This window comes from Sphaerodactylus townsendi, linkage group LG03, assembly GCF_021028975.2.
Source record: "Sphaerodactylus townsendi isolate TG3544 linkage group LG03, MPM_Stown_v2.3, whole genome shotgun sequence".
In the NCBI taxonomy this organism is placed as follows: Eukaryota; Metazoa; Chordata; class Lepidosauria; order Squamata; family Sphaerodactylidae; genus Sphaerodactylus; species Sphaerodactylus townsendi.
Window position 1 is genome coordinate 172,835,254 of NC_059427.1, and position 22,945 is coordinate 172,858,198.

General features: G+C 46.8%; 1 protein-coding gene across 5 annotated transcripts in view; it reads right to left on the minus strand.

Annotated features, from left to right (window-relative positions):
• Nucleotides 1-22,945, minus strand: part of SPATS2 (spermatogenesis associated serine rich 2) — a 64,014-nt gene that overhangs the window by 10,217 nt on the left and 30,852 nt on the right. For all 5 annotated transcript variants that reach the window (XM_048490374.1, XM_048490371.1, XM_048490372.1 and 2 more), the window contains 7 exons: nucleotides 18,306-18,385; nucleotides 15,520-15,628; nucleotides 11,777-11,826; nucleotides 9,948-10,209; nucleotides 8,823-9,014; nucleotides 5,142-5,277; nucleotides 522-580 (listed from right to left, as the gene is read on the minus strand). In XM_048490374.1, coding sequence (XP_048346331.1) covers nucleotides 522-580; nucleotides 5,142-5,277; nucleotides 8,823-9,014; nucleotides 9,948-10,209; nucleotides 11,777-11,826; nucleotides 15,520-15,628; nucleotides 18,306-18,385 — 888 coding nt within the window. The remainder of the gene's footprint in view (nucleotides 1-521; nucleotides 581-5,141; nucleotides 5,278-8,822; nucleotides 9,015-9,947; nucleotides 10,210-11,776; nucleotides 11,827-15,519; nucleotides 15,629-18,305; nucleotides 18,386-22,945) is intronic.

The following is a 22,945-nucleotide window of genomic DNA, read 5'->3' on the forward strand; positions in this document are numbered from 1 at the left end:
TTTGCTTTTGTGATCTCTGGGCTGAGCTTTTAACACTGGATTTTAATTGCTATTTCTAATTACGATTTGCTTTTATTATTCAATCTTCTAAGCTGCCTTAGGCATGTTCTCAGAGAGGCAGTACAATTCTTTCCAAATAAATAAATGCCACAATGCTGCTTCATGCAGACGCACGCACGCACGCACGCACACACACACACACACGGGCTTCTGCTGCAAAAATAAGGCCCAGAATAGTTACAGCAGGGCAGCAAACCAGGCACAAAATATCATCTAACTATATATTCACAACTTTCCACAGTTTGCATTAATAAATAACAGTACTTAGCATGTGGTTACAAAGCAGGTGGGGCATTTTAAAAACAAAACATGGAAAACATATAAGCCCATTTGTGTAGGTTTTAGAATTGAAAGAAGCTACAGTCCGGAAAACGGAAGGCTTTGATCAGACTCCTGTTACTACGGCTGGATTAGATTCTACTGCAACCTTTTCAAAAGAAGAAACGGTGTAAAAGCCTTACTTGCTTCTGCTTTCACTTTGTCCATTTCACCTAAAAGGGCGACTTCGCGATCCATGAGGCTAGGGAGAAGGGAAAGACATGAGGCGTGAGGAAACCCTTCCCACGAAAAGCTTCTACACAGTCGAGACAGAAAGCAAGTTGCCTAACAAGCTGACGGTGGGAAGTGTGTGAAGTCAAGAGCAGCCAGCTCTACAGCGGTTCAGTGATCTTTTCAACTTTAAGTGGATCAGTGCCCGTGGAAGCCAAACCAACAGATGGCAGCAGAAAGCTGCAAACTTTTCCAAAGTTTCTGGAGCAGTTCCTCTCTTAAATCAGTTCCAAAACCCACAAGGTATGAGCTAACACAAATCCAACACATACTTTCCATCCACTGCTTTTCCTTTTCCTTAGAAACTTGTTTTCAAGCTCTGGATCTTCACACTTATCTGGAGCTCATTTCAGTCACTTAAAATGAGCACTTCACACAGAGCAGCAAAGTATTTTTTCCCCCAAATAAACTCAGATGGCACCTCCTCACCCCCAAGGTCACACATACCTAAATAGTTTCCCATAGCTTAAGGCAACGATATCTAGTACACGGTCCTTCACTGGGGAGGTTTTTATTTGTAAATTCTGTTTTTTACCCACTTCTTCAGGTGGCTGTTACAGACTGGCTTACAGAGCCAAAAATATAAACCATCTTCCTCAACAGAGCAAATTATGATTGCTACAGCACTGGGGAAATGTGTGGAGCAGCCGGCCCAGAACTTCACCGACCCCCAAAAGCTACAGAAGCTTAAAAGCAGACTTCAAGATTCTTAATGGTTATGGAATAATTTATAGTCACCCTATTCCGCTTGGCTGGCAGATTATGTTTTGAAAAGCACAATTCTCTGCCATTCCAAAGTCCTTTCCAGTTGACTAAACTAAAGTACTTTAGAATTTATTATTTATAGGTATTTGCATAGTACAGGGGTCTGCAACCTGCGGCTCTCCAGATGCTCCTGGACTACAACTCCCATCAGCCCCTGCCAGCATGGCCAATTGGAACATCTGGAGAGCCGCAGGTTGCAGACCCATGATCTGTTCAGTTAGACATACCTTTATACATCTTTGTCAAATTTTTGGCATCAAATACCATCTATACATAATTTTATAATAATTTTCCTTCAAGTTTTAACATGCTGTGAACTTGAAATCTTTCTCCCACAGTTTAGAATTGGCCATGATGGGATTTGTAGTCCATGAACATCTGGAGAGCTGCAGGTTGCAGACCCCTGGCATACTACTTGCTTTGCCTCTCGAGGTCAGGCCGCCTAATGGGCCATCTCTCACACTTGTGAACTGGCTGATTTTCTCCAATGATCTATCCCTACAAACTACAACTTTCTGCTGTACAAAGCTGTTCAAAGACAGGAGAACAACGTATTGAAATACGCTGAGAAAAAAATGTGGTGAATCTTCCTCAGAATAATGGCAGACCTCTCCATTTACCATTCAATCTGGCATTTTTAAAGATATCCCAAATCCAAGTTTTGAAGTTGCAGACTTGGGAATGGGTGCGCATATACAAGGCTGGCACTAAAGCCCATGTTAACTGAAAATAAAATGGGCTCTAGCAAGGGGGAGAAGAAGAAGAGTTTGGATTTATATCCCTCCTTTCTCTACTATAGGAGACTCAAAGGGACTGACAATCTCCTTGCCCTTCCCCCCTCACAACTAACACCCTGTGAGGTGGGTGGGGCTGAGAGAGCTCCGAAAAACGGTGACTAGCCCAAGGTCACCCAGCTGGCGTGTGTGGGAGTGCACAGGCTAATCTGAATTCCCCAGATAAGACTCCACAGCTCAGGCGGCAGAGCGGGGAATCAAACCCGGTTCCTCCAGATTAGAATGCACCTGCTCTTAACCACTACACCACTGCATGACTTCATGTTTTGAAAATAAGACTGACATCATGTGCTTATTCTTTTATTTTATTCAATTTGTCAGAGTGCACCTGCTCTTAACCTCCTATGCCACTGCTGCTCCCAGTGGCATAGAGCAAGAAGAGCAAGCAGGGAATGCTACTGCCCCCTTTCTCCTCCTACCCCAGGTGTTCACACCCACACCAGGGTGTGCCCCAGCTGGACAGAACAGACTGGAGGTCTTCCTCGGCGCCAGGTGGGTAGTTGTTTTTATGTGGGTTGGGGGAAGGGCGGGGGGGGGGGAATGGAGAGGAGGGTGCCAGGGCAGGGGGCAGAGCAGGTGGCATTTGGGATGGGGGGGGGCAGTGGGAGGACTTTTATGCAGCTGGAGGGGAGTGGGATTTGGCACCTTTAGCCTGCTGGGGCAGGCTTGGTCTGGAGTGTGGGGGGGAATTGGGAAGGCTTTTTCCAGGACGCGGGGAGGGGGGGATGCTGTCCTGATGCCTTTGCCCCACCACAGGTGGTATGCTCCTAGGTTGGGTGTTGGCGGGGGGGGGGGGCAGGAGAGCTGTTCTGGGAGGTGGCAGTGTGTTGCCTTTGCCCCACCACCGGGGACGTGGGAGGAATGGGGAGGGCTTTTCCTGGGCTGGCGGGGAGGGCGGCCTGCTGCCTTTGCCCTGCTGCAGACAGATTGCTTCTGGGTCGGGAGTTGAGAGGGAGGGAAGCAGGAGGGCTTTTCAAAGGCCAGCAGGGAGGGGGATCTGTTGCCTTTGACCTGGCTGAAGCTAGGTGTGGTGATGGGGAGAGGGAACCAGGAGGGCTTTAAGCAGGTCGAGGAAAGGGCATGCAGGAAGCGAGATAGAAGGGCAGACGGGGGAGGGGGAGGCCGTTGGGAAGCCCAGTAGGGCTTTCCGGGCTTGATGGCCAGCCTCTTGTTCTGTTTTGAGTGCGAGGACAAACCCTCCACCAGTGGGCACGCAGGACAGTCTCCTGCGTGCCCATTGTTTGAGGTTTCATCGTTGGGTCAATTTGCATGTTAGTGAATTATATGGGGTCAGATATTAGAAAACTTATTCTCTTAATTCCCCGTGTTTCCTTCTATCACCGATGCCCATTCATAAACCAAAAGTGATTCCAATGTCTTTGGTAATTAAATACAGATTCTGTCATCTTCTAACAGTTGACCAGCATGTTCTTTTGCTGATCGCGGCACCTGGGACTCAAGTACTGCCGTTATCCATCTGACCTCTTGACTAGGAGAAAAAATGATTTTACAGTTAAGGGGAGGCCGTGCATCAGCTTTCCAAAAGCAAACAGAGAAGGATTTGGCACCACCTGAACACATCCAACCGTTCTTGGAAATGGGGATGTACAAGACTTTTCCCTAACACAGCAGCAGCTGCCCTGCTTTCAGGAAAGGGAAGATAATCTTGGCTAGAAAGTTAAACTGACCTGACCGCAGCCTCACTGCTTTATCAGCCCTGTGTACAGAGCCTGGCTGCGAGAGCCTTCTTCGCCTGGCATTTATTTAAGGAGGTTCCGTTGGCTGTGCTCCAAACAGGCACTTCACATCCCTGTATCACGGAACTGCACTTCCTGGTTTCTGCTGGTTCGGCTCTCGCCCTTCCCATGGCAACCGGGAGATTTACCCGAGCAAAACTATTGAACAACACTTGGGTCTGTGACCTTTCTGAGCATGACGCAAGTGTGCCATGGAAAGTCATCTGGGCGAAACCGCAAGCAATCACACTGTTCCAAGAGGTGGTATTTTTAAGGTAGAAAACATTGCGAATGCATCTCCTAGGGTTAAAGAATGTGGCTAAAGTGCAACTTCAATAATAGGTGATCATAGCAGTTTACCTTCTATTTGCAGAGATGGCCGTATGAATACAGAATTGTCATACTATGGGCAGATTCTACTAACTAAACCAAACCCTAAATATTAAGAAGCTGAGTTTGTTAGAATCTCTTTAAGAGTCCCCCCCACCCCCACCACCCAAATTCTTGTTCTCACACAGTTTTATATTTGAGACTTTTGTTCTTAGGTATGTTCGTTGGAAGGATGGTGGTGTATCAGACACACAAAGAATTGTAATTAAACAGAATTGTACTTCCATTAGCTTTGGTTTACAGCTACAAAAATGATCCTCAAACCCCAATTTTAAAATGGTGGACGCAAATTTTAATTATAATGCCAGACAGCAAACTCTGCAGCAAGAAAAAAATACCTGCTTAATGAACAGTGTTCAAAACATTTTTCTTAGGACTGTATCAGAAACACACCTACAGCTGCCTGATTTGCTAGAGCAGAGCTTTGAAAATATACGCTAGGTTGGATCCTGCGCAAAACCTATGCTGATTAAAGGAATTTCTACGATGTTTCAAGGTAGTTGAAGCAGGCAGGGTTTAGTGGCGCCAAACGATGCACGAAGAAAGCTTTGATTTCTTTAAGAATAACAGTCACAGAAATGCTGCAGTTGCCAAGTGGCAGAATTTATAGTTCTAAAATGCTATCGTGAAAATATGGACACCTGAAACTCCCAACATTTCTAAGTAACCTTCATCCCAGATGTAGTAGCTCTGACTACTCATACGGACCCAACTTTATAGTTAAAAGGTGCTCGAGGTAATAATTGGACATGAAAATAAAAAGGACCCCTTTTACCACAGAATTCACCCCTTTCACCATAACCTGTTTCATTTCTAAACATTTCAACCTCTTCATGTGTTGTCATACCAGCTCTGCAGCTCAGCAAAAGCCTGTTTCATCTTCTTAATGGAGGCATCCATTTCTTCTTTCACTACAACTCGATACCGAGCCAGCGAGACCGTGCATCGTTGGAGGTCTTTCACAGACTTTTCAATATTGGAACCTATCCAAAACACCCACACAAAACACCCCACAACATTAGACTACACAAAGTTTCCAAACCGCAGTAAATCCAGAAAGAAAATCCTAATTTCAAAACACTCTTTGACACAAAGCATTCTTATGCAAAACAACAGGTCGCGGAAAACGCTCACAGCTTTGGCTGTCATTTGTTTCGAGCTGAAGTTTGGATATTCAGCGGAATGAAATATCTTCCCAAATAAATAAATCAGCGGCACTGAATAATAATAGGTAAAAGTATCCAACTGTGAATGAGGCTAACTTTTGGAAGGTGTTGCTCCAATAAACTAAAACCTGTTTAAGAGAATAGGTTCCCCTAAAGGGAAAGATTGAAGGTGAGATTCTTTGCCTCAGATCTCCAACAGAGCATATCTCCGTGCTCATTTCTATCACCAAGGATGGCTGGAGCACTCACTCTCTACTAAGCTGAACTACGAGCTGCTTGTTATGGCCCTTGTTATAGTGAGAAGGTGAACAGCCACTGCCAGGAGCCGGATACGCACATCTTCCTGAAGCAGTGGATAATGACCATGTTTAGCACAGAGGTCCTAGAGGTCCTTCTTGCTGACAGGTAGAGAGAGGAATAGTGGAAACGAAAAAGAAACCACAAGGGATAGTTGTTGCTCATTAACTACTACGTCTCTTTGAAATTCTGGCTCAGGAACAAAATCTGATAAAAGAGAAAAAAAGTACAGAAACTGTGGTTTTATAATGGGAACTAAAATGGTGCATTCCAAATCCATGTAGAAGACTAGATAGAAAACTGCAGTAGACTGCCTAGTTGGGATATCAACTCATTAAAAGATTTTGGGCATCCAGGAAAACTGTTAGGAGACAAAGTGCCATCTGCCTCTCCAACAGAAATACAACATTTCCTATTTCGGCATTTAAATGGTTTTAATTATTTAATGTTTAGAGCCCAAGTTATATTGTATCTTGGTTTAGATTTATAAGGGTGCTCTATTTGTTAAGTTATGTTGTTTATGTTGTACACCGCCCAGAGCCCTTTGGGGGTGGGCGGTATAAAAGTTTAATAAATAATAATAATAATCCTCCCACTAGTAGGCAATATGATTACATTCAATTTCAAAGAACTCTTACCCACTTGAGATGCTCTGCAAATTAATTCCCCATGCTTTGCAAAACATTTTATGCCTTCCAAGAGTTTGGGGCAGCCCAACTGGAAGCCGAGTTGGAACTCAAACGGAATTTAGAAAGAGATATTCAGTCCAGTGGTTTTTGTTTGTTCTCAGAGGAGCCAGATAACAAGATGCCCAGCCTGGTGTGTGGTGTGTGTGCGCGCGCACGTGTATGTATGCACACATTTGCTCAGCAACTTCGCACATGATTTATTTCCTTCCTTGATGTCCAGATCTGGGTTGTCTTGCACCAGCCACTAGTAGATAGAGTAGGCATGTGAGTTTTACCAACATGGGGGAGAAGGAACAAGTCCTTAAGGAGTCTTCAAGCAGCTTATAATCATCTTCCCATCCTCTCCCCATAACAGACTACCTTGTAGATGAGGCTGAGAGAGCTGTGACTACCCCAAGGTCAATCAGAAGGCATAAGGTATCTAATCTGGTTTTGCAGATTAAAGCCCGCTGCTCTACACTACTAAACCAGCTGTGATCTTCTCTAAGAAGATCATAATTCAGAGGCATAGCTACCATGGGGCTGGGGGGTGCGTGATGCACTGGGCGTGCACGGTGGGTGGGGTGGGGTGGCAAAAAAATCAGGTTTGCTTGTGGGTTTTTTTTGTATTTTTAGTGTTTTTTCCCCCAGTTTTTGGCCTGCTGGGGGCACAGTTTTTAGGCTTAGAGCACCAAAATTTCAGGGATTTTTGGGAGACTCTCCTGATGATACCACCCAAGGTAGGTGAGGTTTAGTTCAAGGGGTCCAAAGTTATGGACTCCCAAAGGGGGTGCCCCATCCCCCATTGTTTCCAATGGGAGCTAATAGGAGATGGGAGTAACACCTTTGAGGGTCCATAACTTTGGACCCCCTGAACCAAACTTCACCAAATCTGGGTGGTATCATCAGGAGAGTCTCCTAAAGATACCCTGAAATTTTGGTGCTGCTAGCTTAACAATTGCACCCCTGGCAGCAGGCACCCCCCAAATTTCCTCAGATTCTCCTTTTAAATCCTTTGGCAAAGAGGAGAATCTGTCCCCACTTTAAACATTGAAAGTGATGCTGTTTCAGGGTGGGGGATTCTCCCTTTCAGATGGATTTAAAAGGAGAATCTGGGCTCCCTAGTTTAAACACCAGTGAAAGTGATGCTGTTTGGGGGTGGATTCCAGCATCACAGCGGCCACCCATGGGGTGGGGGCGCAAAACTCAGATTTTGCACCGGGCTCCAATTTACCTAGCTATGCCTCTGTCACAATCCCAGAAACGATGGAATCTAATGCAGTAGTTGGCATTCTTTTGGCATTACACCAAAGCTGAAGAATAGTAAAGGGCAATGAAAGGTTATGTATTGTTTAGAAAAATGTTGTGGGTACATTTTCTAGTGTTAAGAAATGTGGCTAAAGCATACACAAAAAAGGAAGATAAGATTATTAACTGACGAAGTTTCTCCAGCTTTATCGATTTCAATGACGTGAACAAAAATAGATACATTTATCCATTACATTTCTGTGTTGTCATTCCTCTACGCAGGGCAGCACACATGAGAGCTATTTTTATTTTATCAAAGCAAACTTTAAAAAAAGAGGGATCTGATAAGAGGTTTATAAAATTATGCCTGGCATGGACAGGGCTGACAACAAGAACTTTGTCTTCCTCTCCCAAAGCACCAAAACTCAAAGGCATCCCATGACGCTCATAGGCAGTAGATTCAGGATGGACAAGGGGAAAAACTTCTTTGCATCCCTAGTGACTAAAATGTGGAATTTGCTGCCAGAGGATGTAGTGTTGATCACAGGCACAGACAGCTTTAAATGGGCATTAGACAGATTCATGGAGGAGAGGTCTACCAGTGTCTACCAGCCATGGTGACTAGAGAGATTCTCCATGCTCAGGGGCAGTCAATCTCTAAATCCCAGTGCCAGGAGGAAACATCAGGGGAACGCTAACGCTAACACACACACACGCACGCACGCACACGCCTTTATTGGCATACAAACAGGAATGCTAACATGTGTCCTGTTGTTGACTCTCCAGAGGAACTGGTTGGCCACTGTGTGAGACAGGATGCTGGACTAGATGGGCCACTGGTCTGATCTAGCAGGGTTCCTCTTGTGTATGCTAGCCTGATGGAGTAACTGGCCCAATCCCCACTTACCTACTACAGGCTTTATGGTGGGCGGGGATCTGAACCAATTTATCTGTGACCCAAGTCCTGCATCCTGTACACCATACAGGCTCAAGAAATAAAGTACACTGGAAAAGTTATGATCCTGGTAAACAACTTGATAGGTCTTAATTGCCAGACGCACTTCCTGCTGGCAACCGTTCAAAACCTGGTCAGCAAAGCCAGATGAGCAACAGAACCCGGGCAGTAACCACAGATGCTCTCCAGCTTACCTAGCTTTTTGTTTCCAGAGGACACACAGACCTCTTCTAGCACTGCTAGTGATGAAGGAACAGTGGACTGATTGTTTGATCTGGAGAACGGCTTGCTGGGGCTCCTGAATTCAGGATGAACTCTGAGAGACTGGGCATTCTGTGCAGACTTTGGACTGAAGTCTGCTAGGCGGTTTTCTAACTCCAGAGTTGCTGAGGAGGGAAAAAATATCCCAGTTCAAACATCAGAAAAAACACATAGGGTCAAACTAGCAGATAACACACACACACACACACACACACACATCCCAGTTCAAACATCAGAAAAAACACATAGGGTCAAAATAGCAGATAACACACATTCACAGACACACACAAATACAAATATGCATTGGTCACACTTAACCAAATAAGTTTTCCGAAGGTTTAACCCAGTCTCCATCTATAACGTGGCTCCAAACCCAGCAATAGGCTTTAAATATGCCCACCTAATTTGAATCTTCCGGTTGCCCTAGCTTGCTTCTCCATGTGGTCTAGGGCTTATACCTTCAAGGAAGACTTCATGGGGTTAAGTCAAAGCTAGACATTTATAAGTAGTAGAAGAAGATGATTTTGGATTTATATCTCACCTTTCTGTCCTGTAAGGAGACTCAAGGTGGCCTACAAGCTCCTTTCCCTTCCTCTCCCCACAACAGACAGCTTATGAGGTAGGTGGGGCTGAGAGAGGTCTGAGAGAATTGTGACTAGCCCAAGGTCACCTGGCAGGAATGTAGGAGTGCCGAAACACATCTAGTTCACCAGATAAGCCTTAGCCACTCAGGTGGAGGAGTGGGGAATCAAGCCCGGTTCTCCAGATTAGAATCCACCTGCTCTTAACTACTATTATCCGCTGGCTCTATTCTTCAGCTTGCTCCTACCCCCATTCCCATTCCTCAGCACCCTCTGGACACCACAACAGTTTCAAAGATATTCCAAAAATCCCAGTTAACCATGCATTTGCAAAAACTGCCAAGCAGCAGAAAGGTGGCAGGCAGTCCACAATGTAGGATAACTCTCACGGTTAATGAATATTTAACCGCAATAGCTGACAAGAAGATGTAAAAAGGGAAAAGTGAGTCCCTCCCCTCCCCCAATTGTTAAACTAACCAGCTCTGTTGGGCACCTCAAGAGCAGCAGGGTCACTCTCCTCCAACTCTCTGGCATCTATGGAAAGAGTGTCCAAACCTTCACTGAGAGAGTCCACAGATTCTGTGTCATTGGCCGAGCCATTGAAATGGTAACCATTGATCCCGCCCTTCTCTGATGATGCTGCAGACTGTTCTTCTTCGGTAGACACAGGTTTGCTGGAGTCAAGGAGACTGGCGCTTGACTCTGCAGGAGGCTTTGGTTTCGGTTTCTTCTTTTTGTTCTAGAATTTCACATATCCCCCCACCCCCCCAAATAAAAAGACAGTTAATTCCTGAAGTGACGCCTAAGTTCCTATTTAGGATGGATGAGACCCAACTATCAGACATGTGGTAGCCATGCACAGGTAGATATTATGATGTAGAAACAGGAATACTGCTCTTTCATAGGTTCACCTCTGGCTTACTAGGAGGACTGCAAGCTGCCCTGGGACAGGTTATCTAGACCTCGACCTATGAGATCGTCTCTCCCGGTGTGCGGAAGCTGGCCTGAGCCCATGAGGGGAAGGGCGGCATGTAAAACTAATTAAATAATAATAACAGATTTACAATAAGGCTGTTTATCACCAGGCACCTGGCAAAAGGTCCCCAGAAAAGCAGGGCCCAGCTCCAATTAAAGAAGAGGGCGCAGACAGCTGAAGAAAAGATAGCTTGTACCTGAGGAAGGAAATGGGTGCCTTAGCTGGCCAAGATAATCAGCTGGGAAAACAGAGCCAGGGACTAGACAAGGCCATTGGAGACTGGGTACTCCAGGAAGGAAGCCATAGTCGGTGAAAAACAGGTTATGAGAGACAAGGAAAAAGACGTATCATATGTGAGAAAAAAATAAGGGAAATCTGCAAGGAGTATAATTGGAGAGGCTGGATTAAGCAAATATACTATATGGAGACTTGTCATCCCTTCATGGAGGATTTTAAACCAGAAGACTACCCCGCCCCCACCCCCCAATCCCTATTAAAAAGCGGGTAAAAATCATGTACATCTGGAGAGAGTTTTCTGGACTAACTAACTAGGATTAACTTCAGGGAAAAGGTGGGATTAAACGTATTAAACTGATTCCAGCTGAGGTTTTCCCAATACCACAATCATGCATAGTCAAGGCAGTAATGTGAATTGTGTTTTAAGTTATATTTCAAAAAACTACCTGGTCACACAGGAGACCAATGTCAGCAGACCAGCAACTTTTAATCTGTAATCAATATAGAAGTCACCCTTTGGGCACATGTCCTCTGTGATGGAATTGTACTGTAAAGCTAGCAGCATCACACCTACATGTTAAAATGGTATTTGATTGCAGGATGGGGAAACCAAAAGGCCATGGAAATTTACCCAGGACAGGAAGATGCTTCAAAGGTTTTGGGAACCGCATAGCAAGGAGGGAAGTTTTCTTGGAGACTAAGAACAAAGATCAAGGTGACACTATCATGGGCTAAGCTAACTGGAGCACCTCTTAGGCAAGAGGTCCCAACAGAACCTAAGAATGTATTCATCTGAGCAATCTCTGTAACTGCATTTATGTTTTATTTCTTTTATTTCTGTTTTTCAATAAATCTTTGAGAACTCAGCTGGTCTGGAGTCACTGGAAGGAAAAGAACCCATGATTGGGGTGAGATAAGTGTAGGTCTCCCAAGCTTGATCTCAGCCTCAATCATCATAACCTCATTGGCACTTTTATGGCACCCCTACTATTTAGATGGGCTTAGCAGGGATTGGTGTCATTCAAACAGCTCAGCAAGCCAGGGCAATCTATCGCCTTACAAACTGTGATTTCATGTACAAACCCAACTTTACCTTTTTCTTGCCTGTGACTGTCCATTCTTTCAATACTGCACTGGCACTGCCTGCAAATTAATATAAAGAACAACTCATGAGCAGTGTTACTTTATGTGCTCCTCATACACCCAAAGTAGAAACAAGCATGACAGACCAAATAGCAGATATGTCTCCTATATTGTGTATTTAATGTTTTCTCTGCAGCAACATCTAATTTTCACTCTGAGAACAACATCCTACACATACTGTAGGACTGGCTACATTTCACCGATGTTTTACCCTGATGTGGGAGGATGGCATTCAAATGGGAAGAAAAGAAATAAGTTTGCTTCTGTCCAGGCACAGATAGCACGGTTAAGGAGCTCATGTCAGAAAATCAAGGATTTTTGCAAGACCACAAAGGAAGACGTTTCTAGGTTTGCAAGTTTCTGTTGTAAGTCAGAGGCAGGGGCAGTAGAAAGAACACGGGTTTTTGAAAGGGTGTTCACAATACCAGGAAGACTGGATTTTGAGCAATTAAAATTAATATTTCTGGGAGACAGTATACAGTGGAACCTCGGTTTTCATCGGTTTCGGTTTTCGTCAATTTTTACGGTGAAAAATTTGTCTCGGTTTTCATCGATTTGCAGTAAGGTGCAGGGGTTTGTGGAAAAAAATCACCTGGACAAAGCTGTTGCAGGCCGTGTCTGCAACTTGTTTAATGCCAATGTCTTGCCCCAGTTCAGACAAATCTTCAAGAGGCGTCAGAAACAGACCTCTTTGGACAGCTTTCTGGTGCGACATTGGTCCACCGGCGCTGAAGCTGGTCTTAGTGTTATTGTCTGTTACTGTTTTCAGCATTAAACACTATGTTTATTCACCAAAACATGTGTTTTTGGTATGTTTTTTGGAGTGCCTAGAATGGATTAATTGGATTTACATTGATTCCTATGGAGAAGTTTGCCTTGGTTTTCATTGGTTTTGGTTTTCATCGATTCTTTTTGGACAGATTACCAACGAAAACCGAGGTTCCACTGTAGTTGGTTTAGAAGCAACAGATTTTGTTTAATGGTTGTGCTGCGGCCTTTTAAGTTCTAAAGTTCTATACTCTGTTTCACATAAAGATATAGATTGAATATTCCTCTGCCACAGAATAAGGCATACCGGACCTTCTTTGTTGTAGACTGTTCCTTCCGCCTGGGTCTTAGTGCCTACCAAGCCCTGCTCCCCTCCATCCATTTGAAAGTAAAAATATATTTCGGCATAAATGCTCTTGTACTATGTTCAATAATGCACAAAATAATGGTTTTGACAAAGGCAGTGCGTAAAAATGAATAATTCTCATATTCCTTCAGGATTATATTCTAATGCCAAAGTATGCAACTTTCTCAACTGCTGTACCTCAACTGATCTAACACCTTCTATGTCAGGGGTCGGGAACCTTTTCCCCGCAAAGAGCCATTTGGCTCACCCACCCCCCACTCGCTGGCACGCCCCCCCTCCGGTCCCCCGCCCACTTGCTCGCTCGCGCCCCCCCTCCGCCCGCTCACACACACACCCGCCTGCAGGGCAGGCGTAGATAGGCCCGGCGGCTCGGCCTTGCCGGCTGCCGGAGAAGATGCTCCCGCCTCTGTTCCTCGGGCCGTCACGGGAAATCCATGTTCTTCTGCTCCGCGCAGGGCTGGAGAAGAGTTCGCTGCGGCTCGGCCGGGCCGGCCGCCGGGGAAACGATGCGCCCGCCCTGCTCCTCGCAGGGCGGGAGAAGAGGGGCCCTCTCCGCGCCGTCTTTGCTCGCAAGGCTTTGTTATTCGGCCCAGCCCGGCACTTTCCCGCAACCCGACGACCCCAGGCGCTCGCCCGAACCCTGCCCCCCCCCCCGCAGTCTGGGTCAACTTGGAACCGTCCCAGAGGTCGGGTCTGCAAAGTCCAGCTCCTGCCCATTGACAGGAGCCCGGCGGCTGAAAGGATGGCGCACGGGGGTCCGTTTCTTTCCCTGGGAACTGGTTCGAGTCGGGTGCGGGCGGTGAATCGGGGCCGGGCGGTTCCAGGAGGACTCGGGGGCGGGGGGCGCCCAGCTCTGCAGCCTGGCGTCGAGGAAAAAAGGCCCGGCGCTGGGCCGCTGCTAGATCCGACGCACTGAAGAGGCCGGAATCGGGAGAGCGAGCGGGGGGGGGTCTCTCTTGCTTTTGCTAAGCGCAGGACCCACCGAGCGCCCCTCCAGCCGAGCGCCGCAGCCGGTGACAAGCGAGGCTGGAGACCCCCCCCCCCACGCCCAGGTGTCTTTGCCGGCTGGTTCTCCGCAGCCCCCCCCCTTCTCCGGCGCCTGAGCCGCCCAGACCCGCTTGGCACAAGCGCCGGCTCAACTCTCAGCCTCCGAAGCGCGAGTCGAGGAGGCGTCTCCATCTCTCGGGCTCTCCTCCGGCTCCCAGCCCCTCTCCTCGGGTCTCACTACCTTGCGAGCTAGCGGAGCACAGAGGAAGGGGCTGCAAGGAGCCGAGGGGGCCCGCAGCGTTGCTGGCTGGCGGCTGTTCCCCGGCCGCCGGGGAAACGATGCGCCCGCCCTGCTCCTCGCAGGGCGGGAGAAGAGGGGCCCCGCGGCTCGGCTGATGGAGCCGCAGAACAGCGGCGGAAGAGCCGCATGCGGCTCGCGAGCCGCGGGTTCCCGACCCCTGTTCTATGTGAAACAGAGTATAGTCTCACTCATACAACTGCCTTTGCAAAATAAATCCAAAATAGATTCTGAAAGAGAATGGTGAAGAAAATTATATTTACAAAGAGGAATGAAACTTATGTGCTTGGTTATTCCTGGAAACAAAGACGAAGGCCTATCCGTGTAATGGATACCATACAATGAAAGATGCACCTGGGGTTGCCGCTGAAACTGGTTTATTTTATGCCATGAAAATACCCAGCGTTTGTGAATTTACATACGCTTATACAAATGAGTCACACTGAAAAACAGAATTTGTACCGCCACGGTCATGCTACATTGCACAGTCAATGCAGAGTCCATTAGCTAGAAGAATATGGCTACACACTTCCAAAAAGAGTTTCTTGTCCTCACCGACAAACGTAACATGGAGAAGTGTACCAGCAATCCATGTACAAAATTTAGAAGGCCCCTCCATATATGGTTTGTTTCATACACAAACCTAAACTTTATGCAGAACACTCACCATCCCACATGAATGTCTATTTCCTACCATTATGCATACAGTGGAACCTCGGTTTCCACTGGTAATCCGTCCAAAAAGAATCAATGAAAACCGAAACCGATGAAAACCAAGGCAAACTTTTCCATAGGAATCAATGTAAATCCAATTAATCTGTTCTAGGCGTTCCAAAAAACATACCAAAAACACATGTTTTGGTGAATAAACATAGTGTTTAATGCTGAAAACAGGAACAAACAATAACACTAGGACCAGCTTCAGAGCCAGTGGACCAGTGTAGCACCAGAAAGCTGCCCAAAGAGGTCTGTTTCTTTACGATTTGTCTGAAATGGGGCAAGACATTGTCATTAAACGAGCTGCCTGCAACACAGCCTGCAACATTTGTCCAGGTGATTTTTCTCCACAAACCCCTGCACCTTACTGCAAATTGATGAAAACCAAGGCAAATCGATGAAAACTGAGACAATTTTTTCACTGAAAAAATCGATAAAAGCCGAAACAGATGAAAACCGAAGGTAATGAAAACCGAGGTTCCACTGTACTTATTCCCATCAAAGACTACGGGCTTTGCAGCTTCCCAACCAGAACTGTGTTAACTGAAAAACTCACCTTCCATGAAAGCCTGCACTGTTCGGTCTACACAGTTATCAAAGTGCTGCAACACCAGGATAATTTCATTGTTGCTCCGGTTGGGAACTATGGCTCGCACGGCACTGATCTAAAAAAAAAAAAACAAGATACCAAAGTCACACATTAACCAGTTGCTTCCAATTGTCAAATGTTCTCCCTTCTGACAGAGGCAAAGAATTAAGTTTCTGTTCTCCCAATGAATGTTAGTTTCATTTTTGATCTGGGGACAGCCCACTAATGCTGTTTTCTTTGGCAACATTCTTCTGAAGCCCATCCCAGGGCAGGTGGCAAGTCAGCAATTGATGGTATAAGCTGGAAGCAACGTGAAAAGCCACAGACAATCAAGTCAGGTGTTCAAGTTGCCTCTGTAAAATTTGGATCACAAAACAGTAAGGGTGGATTTTGAACTGCTGACAAAATAGGGAGTTACTCCTATTGCAATAGAGGTCCAAGATACTTGCCAGGGAGAGAGGGGGAGAGATATAGTATGTTGCTAAATAGCAGTTACTGTATATACTCGTGTATAAGTCGACCCGAATATAAGGCACCTAATTTTACCACAAAAAAACTGGGAAAACTTATTGACTCGAGTATAAGTCTAGGGTGGGAAATGCAGCAGCTACTGGTAAATTTCAAAAATAAAATAGATACGGTCGGGCGCTATTTGGGGGTCTCTGCCACTGATCCCCCATCTCACCAAACCCAAGGTCTCTGCCACTGACCTCTCCATACCACAGCTTGTCCAGCTTACCCAGGTCAACTGGCTGTCATCTGCCGAGAGCCATGGGCTGGCTGCCATCAAGAAGAAGGCAGAGGCAGAGAAAGTGGATGAAAGGGGGAAGGCAGAGGAGAGCGAAGCAGAGAAGGAGGCTAAGAAAGCAACTGAAAGGGGTGAGGCAGAAAAGAAGGCAGAGGAGAGTGAAGCAGAGAAGGAGGCTGAAAGGGGGGAGGCAGAGAAGAAGGCAGGAGAGAGTGAAGACGGAAGAGGGGGAACACCACACAAGAAGTGGGATACTCACTCGCGTATAAGTCGAGGGGGGCTTTATTCAGCACAAAAATGTGCAGAAAAAGTAGACTTATACGTGAGTATATAAGGTAACAGGCAACAACAGAGCAAAAAAAATCAAATGAAACTACAGAAGGGCTAAGAATCATGCCTATACGCAGGGGCGTAACGAGGCAAACTGGAGCCCTAGGCAAAACCTGAGTTTGATGCCCCCCCATGGGCAGCGGAAGGAGGCGGAGCTCCCCCATCCTCCTCCCCTAGTGGCTTGTGGCTTCCCCTCTCCCTGCTGGCTGAACTTAGGCACCCCCCCTTACCAGCAAAATGGCGCGAGATGCGGGAGGCAGGCCAGCGGCGGTGGGCAACGGCAGCATCCAGGGGAGAACAGCGCGGTAGGTGGGTCAGCCAGGTTCATGTGCACCCCTGACTGCTAGTCCTGCCACCCCACAAAGATCCATCTGAGGACACAGCAGGGCTGGCAAGAGGCGGAGGCCAGGTAGCGAAGCTTGGCGGTTTGGCTCAGCCCAATCTGTGGATCGGGCCGAGCTGAGCCAGTTCAGAGGTGCTAGAAGGGCCAAGGGCCCAAGCCCACCCCGCCCCCCAACTCTGCGCGATCTGAACTTGCGGTAACATCCAAGATTCTCTGATGCATTTTTTGGTGTTCTTTGCATTTTGGCCTGCAGGGGGCACATTTTTAGAGGTATCAGCACCAAAATGTTAGGGTATCTTCAGGAGACTGTCCTGATGATGCCCCCAAGCTTGGTGCAGTTTGGTTCAGGGGCCCAAAGTTATGGACTAGCTTTAAAAATGCTGTTTTTTGTGTTTCAATGCTCCTGCACATGAAGCCTGGCGGGTTCCACAAAAAAGCAGCATTTTTAAAGTTAGTGACACCAAAATTTCAGGGTATCTTCAGGGGACTGTTCTGATGACACCCCCCAAGTTTGGTTCAGGGGGGCACCCCAAAAGGGGTGCCCCATCCCCCATTGCTTTCAATGGAAGCTAATAGAAGATATGGGCTGCCCCTTTGAGGGTCCATAACTTTAGCCCCCCTGAACCAAACTTCACCAAACTTGGGGGGTGTCATTAGGACAGTCTCCTGGAGATACCCTGAAAGTTTTGTGCCTTCAGAAATGTGCACCCCACAGGCTGCACCAGAAATTCCCCATTGACATAAATGGAAAAAAATCAATGCAGAAGATTCTTGGCCAAATTTTTGGGAGTGCTTGTCAGGGGTGCAATTGTTAAGCTAGTGACACCACAATTTCAGGGTATCATCAGGAGATTGTCCTGATGACACTCCTCAAGTTTGGTGAAGTTTGGTTCAGGGGGGGCAAAGTTATGGACCCTCAAATGTGCAGCCCCCATCTCCTTAGCTCCCATTGGAAACAATGGGGGATAGGGGCTACCCCTTTGGGAGTCCATAACTTGGGACCCCCTGAACCAAACTGCACCAAACGTGGGGAGTGTCATCAGGACAGTCTCCTGATGATACCCTGAAATGTTGGTGCCTATACCTCTAACAATGCACCCCCTGCAGGCCAAAATGTGAAAAAACACCAAAAAACGCAGGAGCATGCCCTGCAAAATTCCTTAGCCCTGGGCAGCTGCCCACTTTGCCCAATGGACATTACGCCACTGCCTATATGGCCAGGAGAGCCTCAACAAATCTAGGTTCCTATTCACAGGCACTTATAAGCTTGTCAAATGAAAGCCAAAATGCTGCTCAAACCCTTCACTAAAGAACTGCTCAGGAACTGCTCACCTTCTCTTTCATATTTTCAAAGGTACCTCCTTGGGCCATCACAGTATTGGACTGCACATCAAAAATGAACCCTGATGAATCTGAAGGAGCAAACAGAAGTTAAGGTTCAGAACACAAGACGCTCTCAAGACACAAGTAAAGTAGGGACTGCGCTGCATTGAATGATCATATGAACAAGCTGGATGCTAATGCTAAAAAGAATTGCTCTAATCCCCGAGAGCAACCCTTGTCTCATAAGGGAAGCAGAGCATACGTTAGTCCTATGCGTTGGATCTGGAAGCAATTGAACATGCTACCTTCATGCAGAGCTCTGTTTGAAGAGTTCTGACACAGGTCTTTTTGTCGGGGTTATTGTCAGAGCACTGTTGTAACTTGTGTCTGATCATCAAAATCTAACTGACAGATATCACATGACACAGCCTCATTCTGAGTTTAATTGGTAAAGAACTGTGATTGGCCAGTAAACCAGTTATAAGGCTGCAGTGTACTGAGGTCTGTGAGACACTTGTCTTCGCACTGACTGGCGGAGCACTTTGTCTGTGTGAGCTATATTTGTGAATGAATAAAAGTAGGACTGCTTCTGTGAAGCTGAGCTGCTGTGTGCGTCTGACTTCCTACTGCGTTCCAGTGTATTGTGCTACTCTGCTACAGGGGCTTTACCCCATACCTTCACAGTTATTTGTCTCCAAAGTCTGCTGCAGGGATGCTTATAACTGACCAGATCTGAGAATCAGAAGGTCAGTCTGTTATCCAGCATAGACACATCAAAACTTTTCAACATCTGAAGTTTAACGATGGTCCTATGTACCTGCAGTGTACACAAGACCATCATCAGTAGAGTTATACCCTTCTGCACTCAGTGATTTTAAAAGTATAACCCTGAGCAGGTAGAATTCTGTAAAGGGAAATTAATGCTTGACCACAGTGTTGTTTTGTCTCATCTTGTTAATTAATACAGTATGGGGAAAGGATCCAAATTTATTTGCTGCTTTTCTAGACCTTAAAAGAGCATTTGACTCCGTTCCTAAAGATCGCTTGTGAGATAATCCCTTGAAGACAGGAATGGGCAAGAGGCTCCTTTATTTAATAAGGAAACTCTATTCTTCCACAAGTCGCCAACTCAAATTCACTCCTCAGGGGACTTTAACACCTAAAATTCCAATCAACAAGGGTGCCTCTTAGCCTCCTTTCTATTTAATTACTTTTTAAACCATCTCACCACAACTCTGTGCTCACAGGACTGGGTACAGTACATATCCTGTTACTTTTATACACCCCTTTTTAACAGATAATTCAGTCCAAGCTCATTAATCCATCGCTTGTCAATATCCCTTTCTGCACAAAGCTTTTAAAAAGTTTTGAGGCAGGAAATAAAACGTTTCCTCCATGAAAATCTGCATTGTTTTTACCCCAAAACATTTTATTTGCAGCCTCAAAATGCTTTAAGTGAATGTCCTTTTAAAATGATTCTTTGGTTAAAATGTTTTGAAAACGTCTCCAGTTGCTTGTGTGATCTCTTTAAGACAATTCCCACGCCTCTGTGACGTCCCCAGACCGACCCATTGGATACTCACCGTGAAGGGGTCTTCTCCTGGGTGGTTGTAGGCCATCTTGTTTGGGTTATTCTCCACCATCAATCAAGGAGGCAGGAAATATACTTTGGTCACTTCCTGTAGGCTGGTCATAGCTATCTTGCCCCAGTATCTGACTAGCCGAGGATCGGACTCACCACAATGAGACAAGAACAATGAAACCACAACAACACACACAATAACATGCTGAAAAAACGAACCTAATCTAACAACTCTGGAAGGGACCAAAGCTCAAAGGAATCCTCACAGGCTCTGAAACTCTAGCTTGGAATGTTAATATTGCAATTTTATATATGAAACACATTACCAGAGAAGAACGAGAATAGGGAGGGCCAAGATGGCCTACAACCATACAGGAGAAGACCCTTTCACGGTGAGTATCCAATGGGTCATTCTCCTGGATGGTGTAGGCCATCTTGTTTGGTGTGACCTGTAGGGTGGGTTCTGTTAATCTCCGATAATGGGCTCCAGGATTCTCCTTCCAAAGGAGGCCTGAACAGCATCCAGAGAGGTCAACCTATAGTGCCTCACAAAAGAAGAGGGCCGCCCTACATATCTGTTCTAGGGACATGTGCTTGACCAAGGCTGTGTTAGTGGCCACACTCCGGGTAGAGTGGGCCGTGATGCCACTGGGAACCGGGAGACGACTGGCCTTGTGTGCCTCAATGACACATGCCCTAATGCTGGAACTAATGGCTGTAGAAGATATGGCCTCATCTACCCTAGGGGGAACCATGTTAATAAACAGCAACTCACATTCTCTGATATTTTCCTTGTGTATGAGAAAGGCCCTCAGGGACCAACGCACATCCAGGTAGTGCCATAAACGTACGCTGGGATGGGTAGGGTTGGAGCAAAAGTTAGGCAGAACCACCTCCTTGTCGTTGGGTGGTTCGAACTTAAAAATATTTATTTTTGTTAATAAGGATAGTGGATTTAGGCTTGTTCGTATCCCACTGGGATACGATTGGATATGATGTCACCACTGGGATACGATGACGACTTGTCACCACTGGGATACGATGACGACAGAGAGTGAGGGTCATCTTGATGGCGCCCTACTGGCCTTCCCCATTGTTTTAGTGATTCAAGGATTATCAGACACCACTCTTAATCCTTTCGACGGTTCCAGATTGGTTATCCCAGGGTCACTTGTGATATCTGTGGCATCTGGTTCAGTTTGACTGCATGGTTCTTGAACAGAACAGTAGGAGAAAGAAGAGCTATTCAAATGACGTGACTGAGACATTGCTAGCCTCATGTTGTCCATCCACCACCAGGATTCACAGATCTTCCTGGAAAGCGTTTGTTCACTGGTGCAGGGGGAAGCTAATCACACCAGAGACTCTGTCACTAGATGTCATCCTAGATTACTCACAAGTTGGTCTTAAGCCCAGTCTTTATAGAGCCACCCTACAACGCCAGGTGGAGTTAGACTGAAACGTGCCTTATGCTGTAATGCTTGTTAGTGAACTGACTCAAGGAGAACTGAAATTCCTTTTAGAATTGAGAAGTAATGATTATTACTTCTAAAATCAGTTATTTATTCTATAAATGAATGGCTGTCAGGTAACCCATTCTCTCTTGCCCCCCTTTGTGAAAGATTCCAGACAAAGTCTGAATGTACTTTTAAGAATGTGGCATATAAATATTTGAAATTGGGATCTAAATACCTCCAATAGACTCCCTCGTCCAATTTCCATGGAAGTCCTTGTATGTTATTGGGGCTTCAGCCAATTTCGCCTCAAGGCTGGGCTTCTGATCCCCCTGACCTTAATTTTTTGGCCTAGTACACTCTGATCTTCTGTACAAAGTGGGGGTTTATCAGAGTCACCTCAGCCCCTGTCACAGGCTCCATAAATCTTACTGATTCCTTCCTGAGCGAGACCTGTAATACGTTAGCTGCACTGACAGGTTGGGCCTCCTGCGTTTTAGAAACTGGTTTTGGGTCAGAATCAGCCTATTTGACAGTTTGGACCTTTTTGGTCGGGGACTGAGCATGAGGTTTCTGAAACCTGCGACACTGATATCTGAAATGTCCTTCCTGAACAGTAGAAACAAATTACCAATCCATTCTTGTGTTGTGAGGGGGTATGTCACTGCCCTCTTATACACAGGCGCCAGCCAATCCCTATCCCTCCTACGGGGAATGGGGGATCTGGATCTAGAGCGAGGCCTTTGCGTGTAAGGAGGGAGGGCAGGGGATGGCTGCAGCTGCTTAGAGACCTCCTCCCTGATGGAGGAACGCATTAAGGCTACCAGCCGGTGATGGGAGAAGACGCTCCACTCCGAGGGAATGGCATCTGCCATGTTGCTTTCCCTCCCCCTCCTCTCTCTCTCTTGCCTGGAGAGTCCAGCTAGATCGGAGGCCTCTGCCGCAGAGGCATCCATCGGCTGCAGAGTTGGAACACCAGCAGTGGAAACAGGATCAAGGCGGGAAGATGACCCGCTGTCCTCTCGGTGCCTCCCCTCTTTGCGGCTGCAGTCACAGCTCTCACGCCCAGACGTTCCCTGTCACCCTGTACAGGGGCTGGTCGAGTGTGCGTGCTGACCTGTGCGCCAAGAGGGGATGGCGAAAAGGCCCGCTGGCTAGCCCCACGGCTGCTCTGGGACCACGGCTCTCACGGCCAGACACTCCCTGGCACCCTGTACAGGAGCTGGGGTCAGAAAGGCATGCTGGCGCCAATAATCTCCACGCCGAGAGGGCCGACAGTGAAAGAGGCTCCGCTGGCTAGCAACCCCATGAAACATGCCCTGGGACTGGCCGGCCGGTGGTGCACTTCCCTCCTCAGCCATGGCTCAGCTGGCCGCGGGGGAGAGCAGGAGGCTTGACTGGCAGACCTGGTCACTGCCCTCCTTGTTCTCCGCTGCCGAGCGGCAGAATCCCTCCTTATGAGGAGAAATTGGCGCCAACGCCATAACCGCTGAAGGGAGGGCTTTTTTGGTGGGAAGAGGGAAACACAAGGAGGGCAGGGACCACAGACACAGAGTTACAAGGAAAAAAGACTACAAACTCTCACAGACACAGAAAGGAGTTTTTGGGATCCA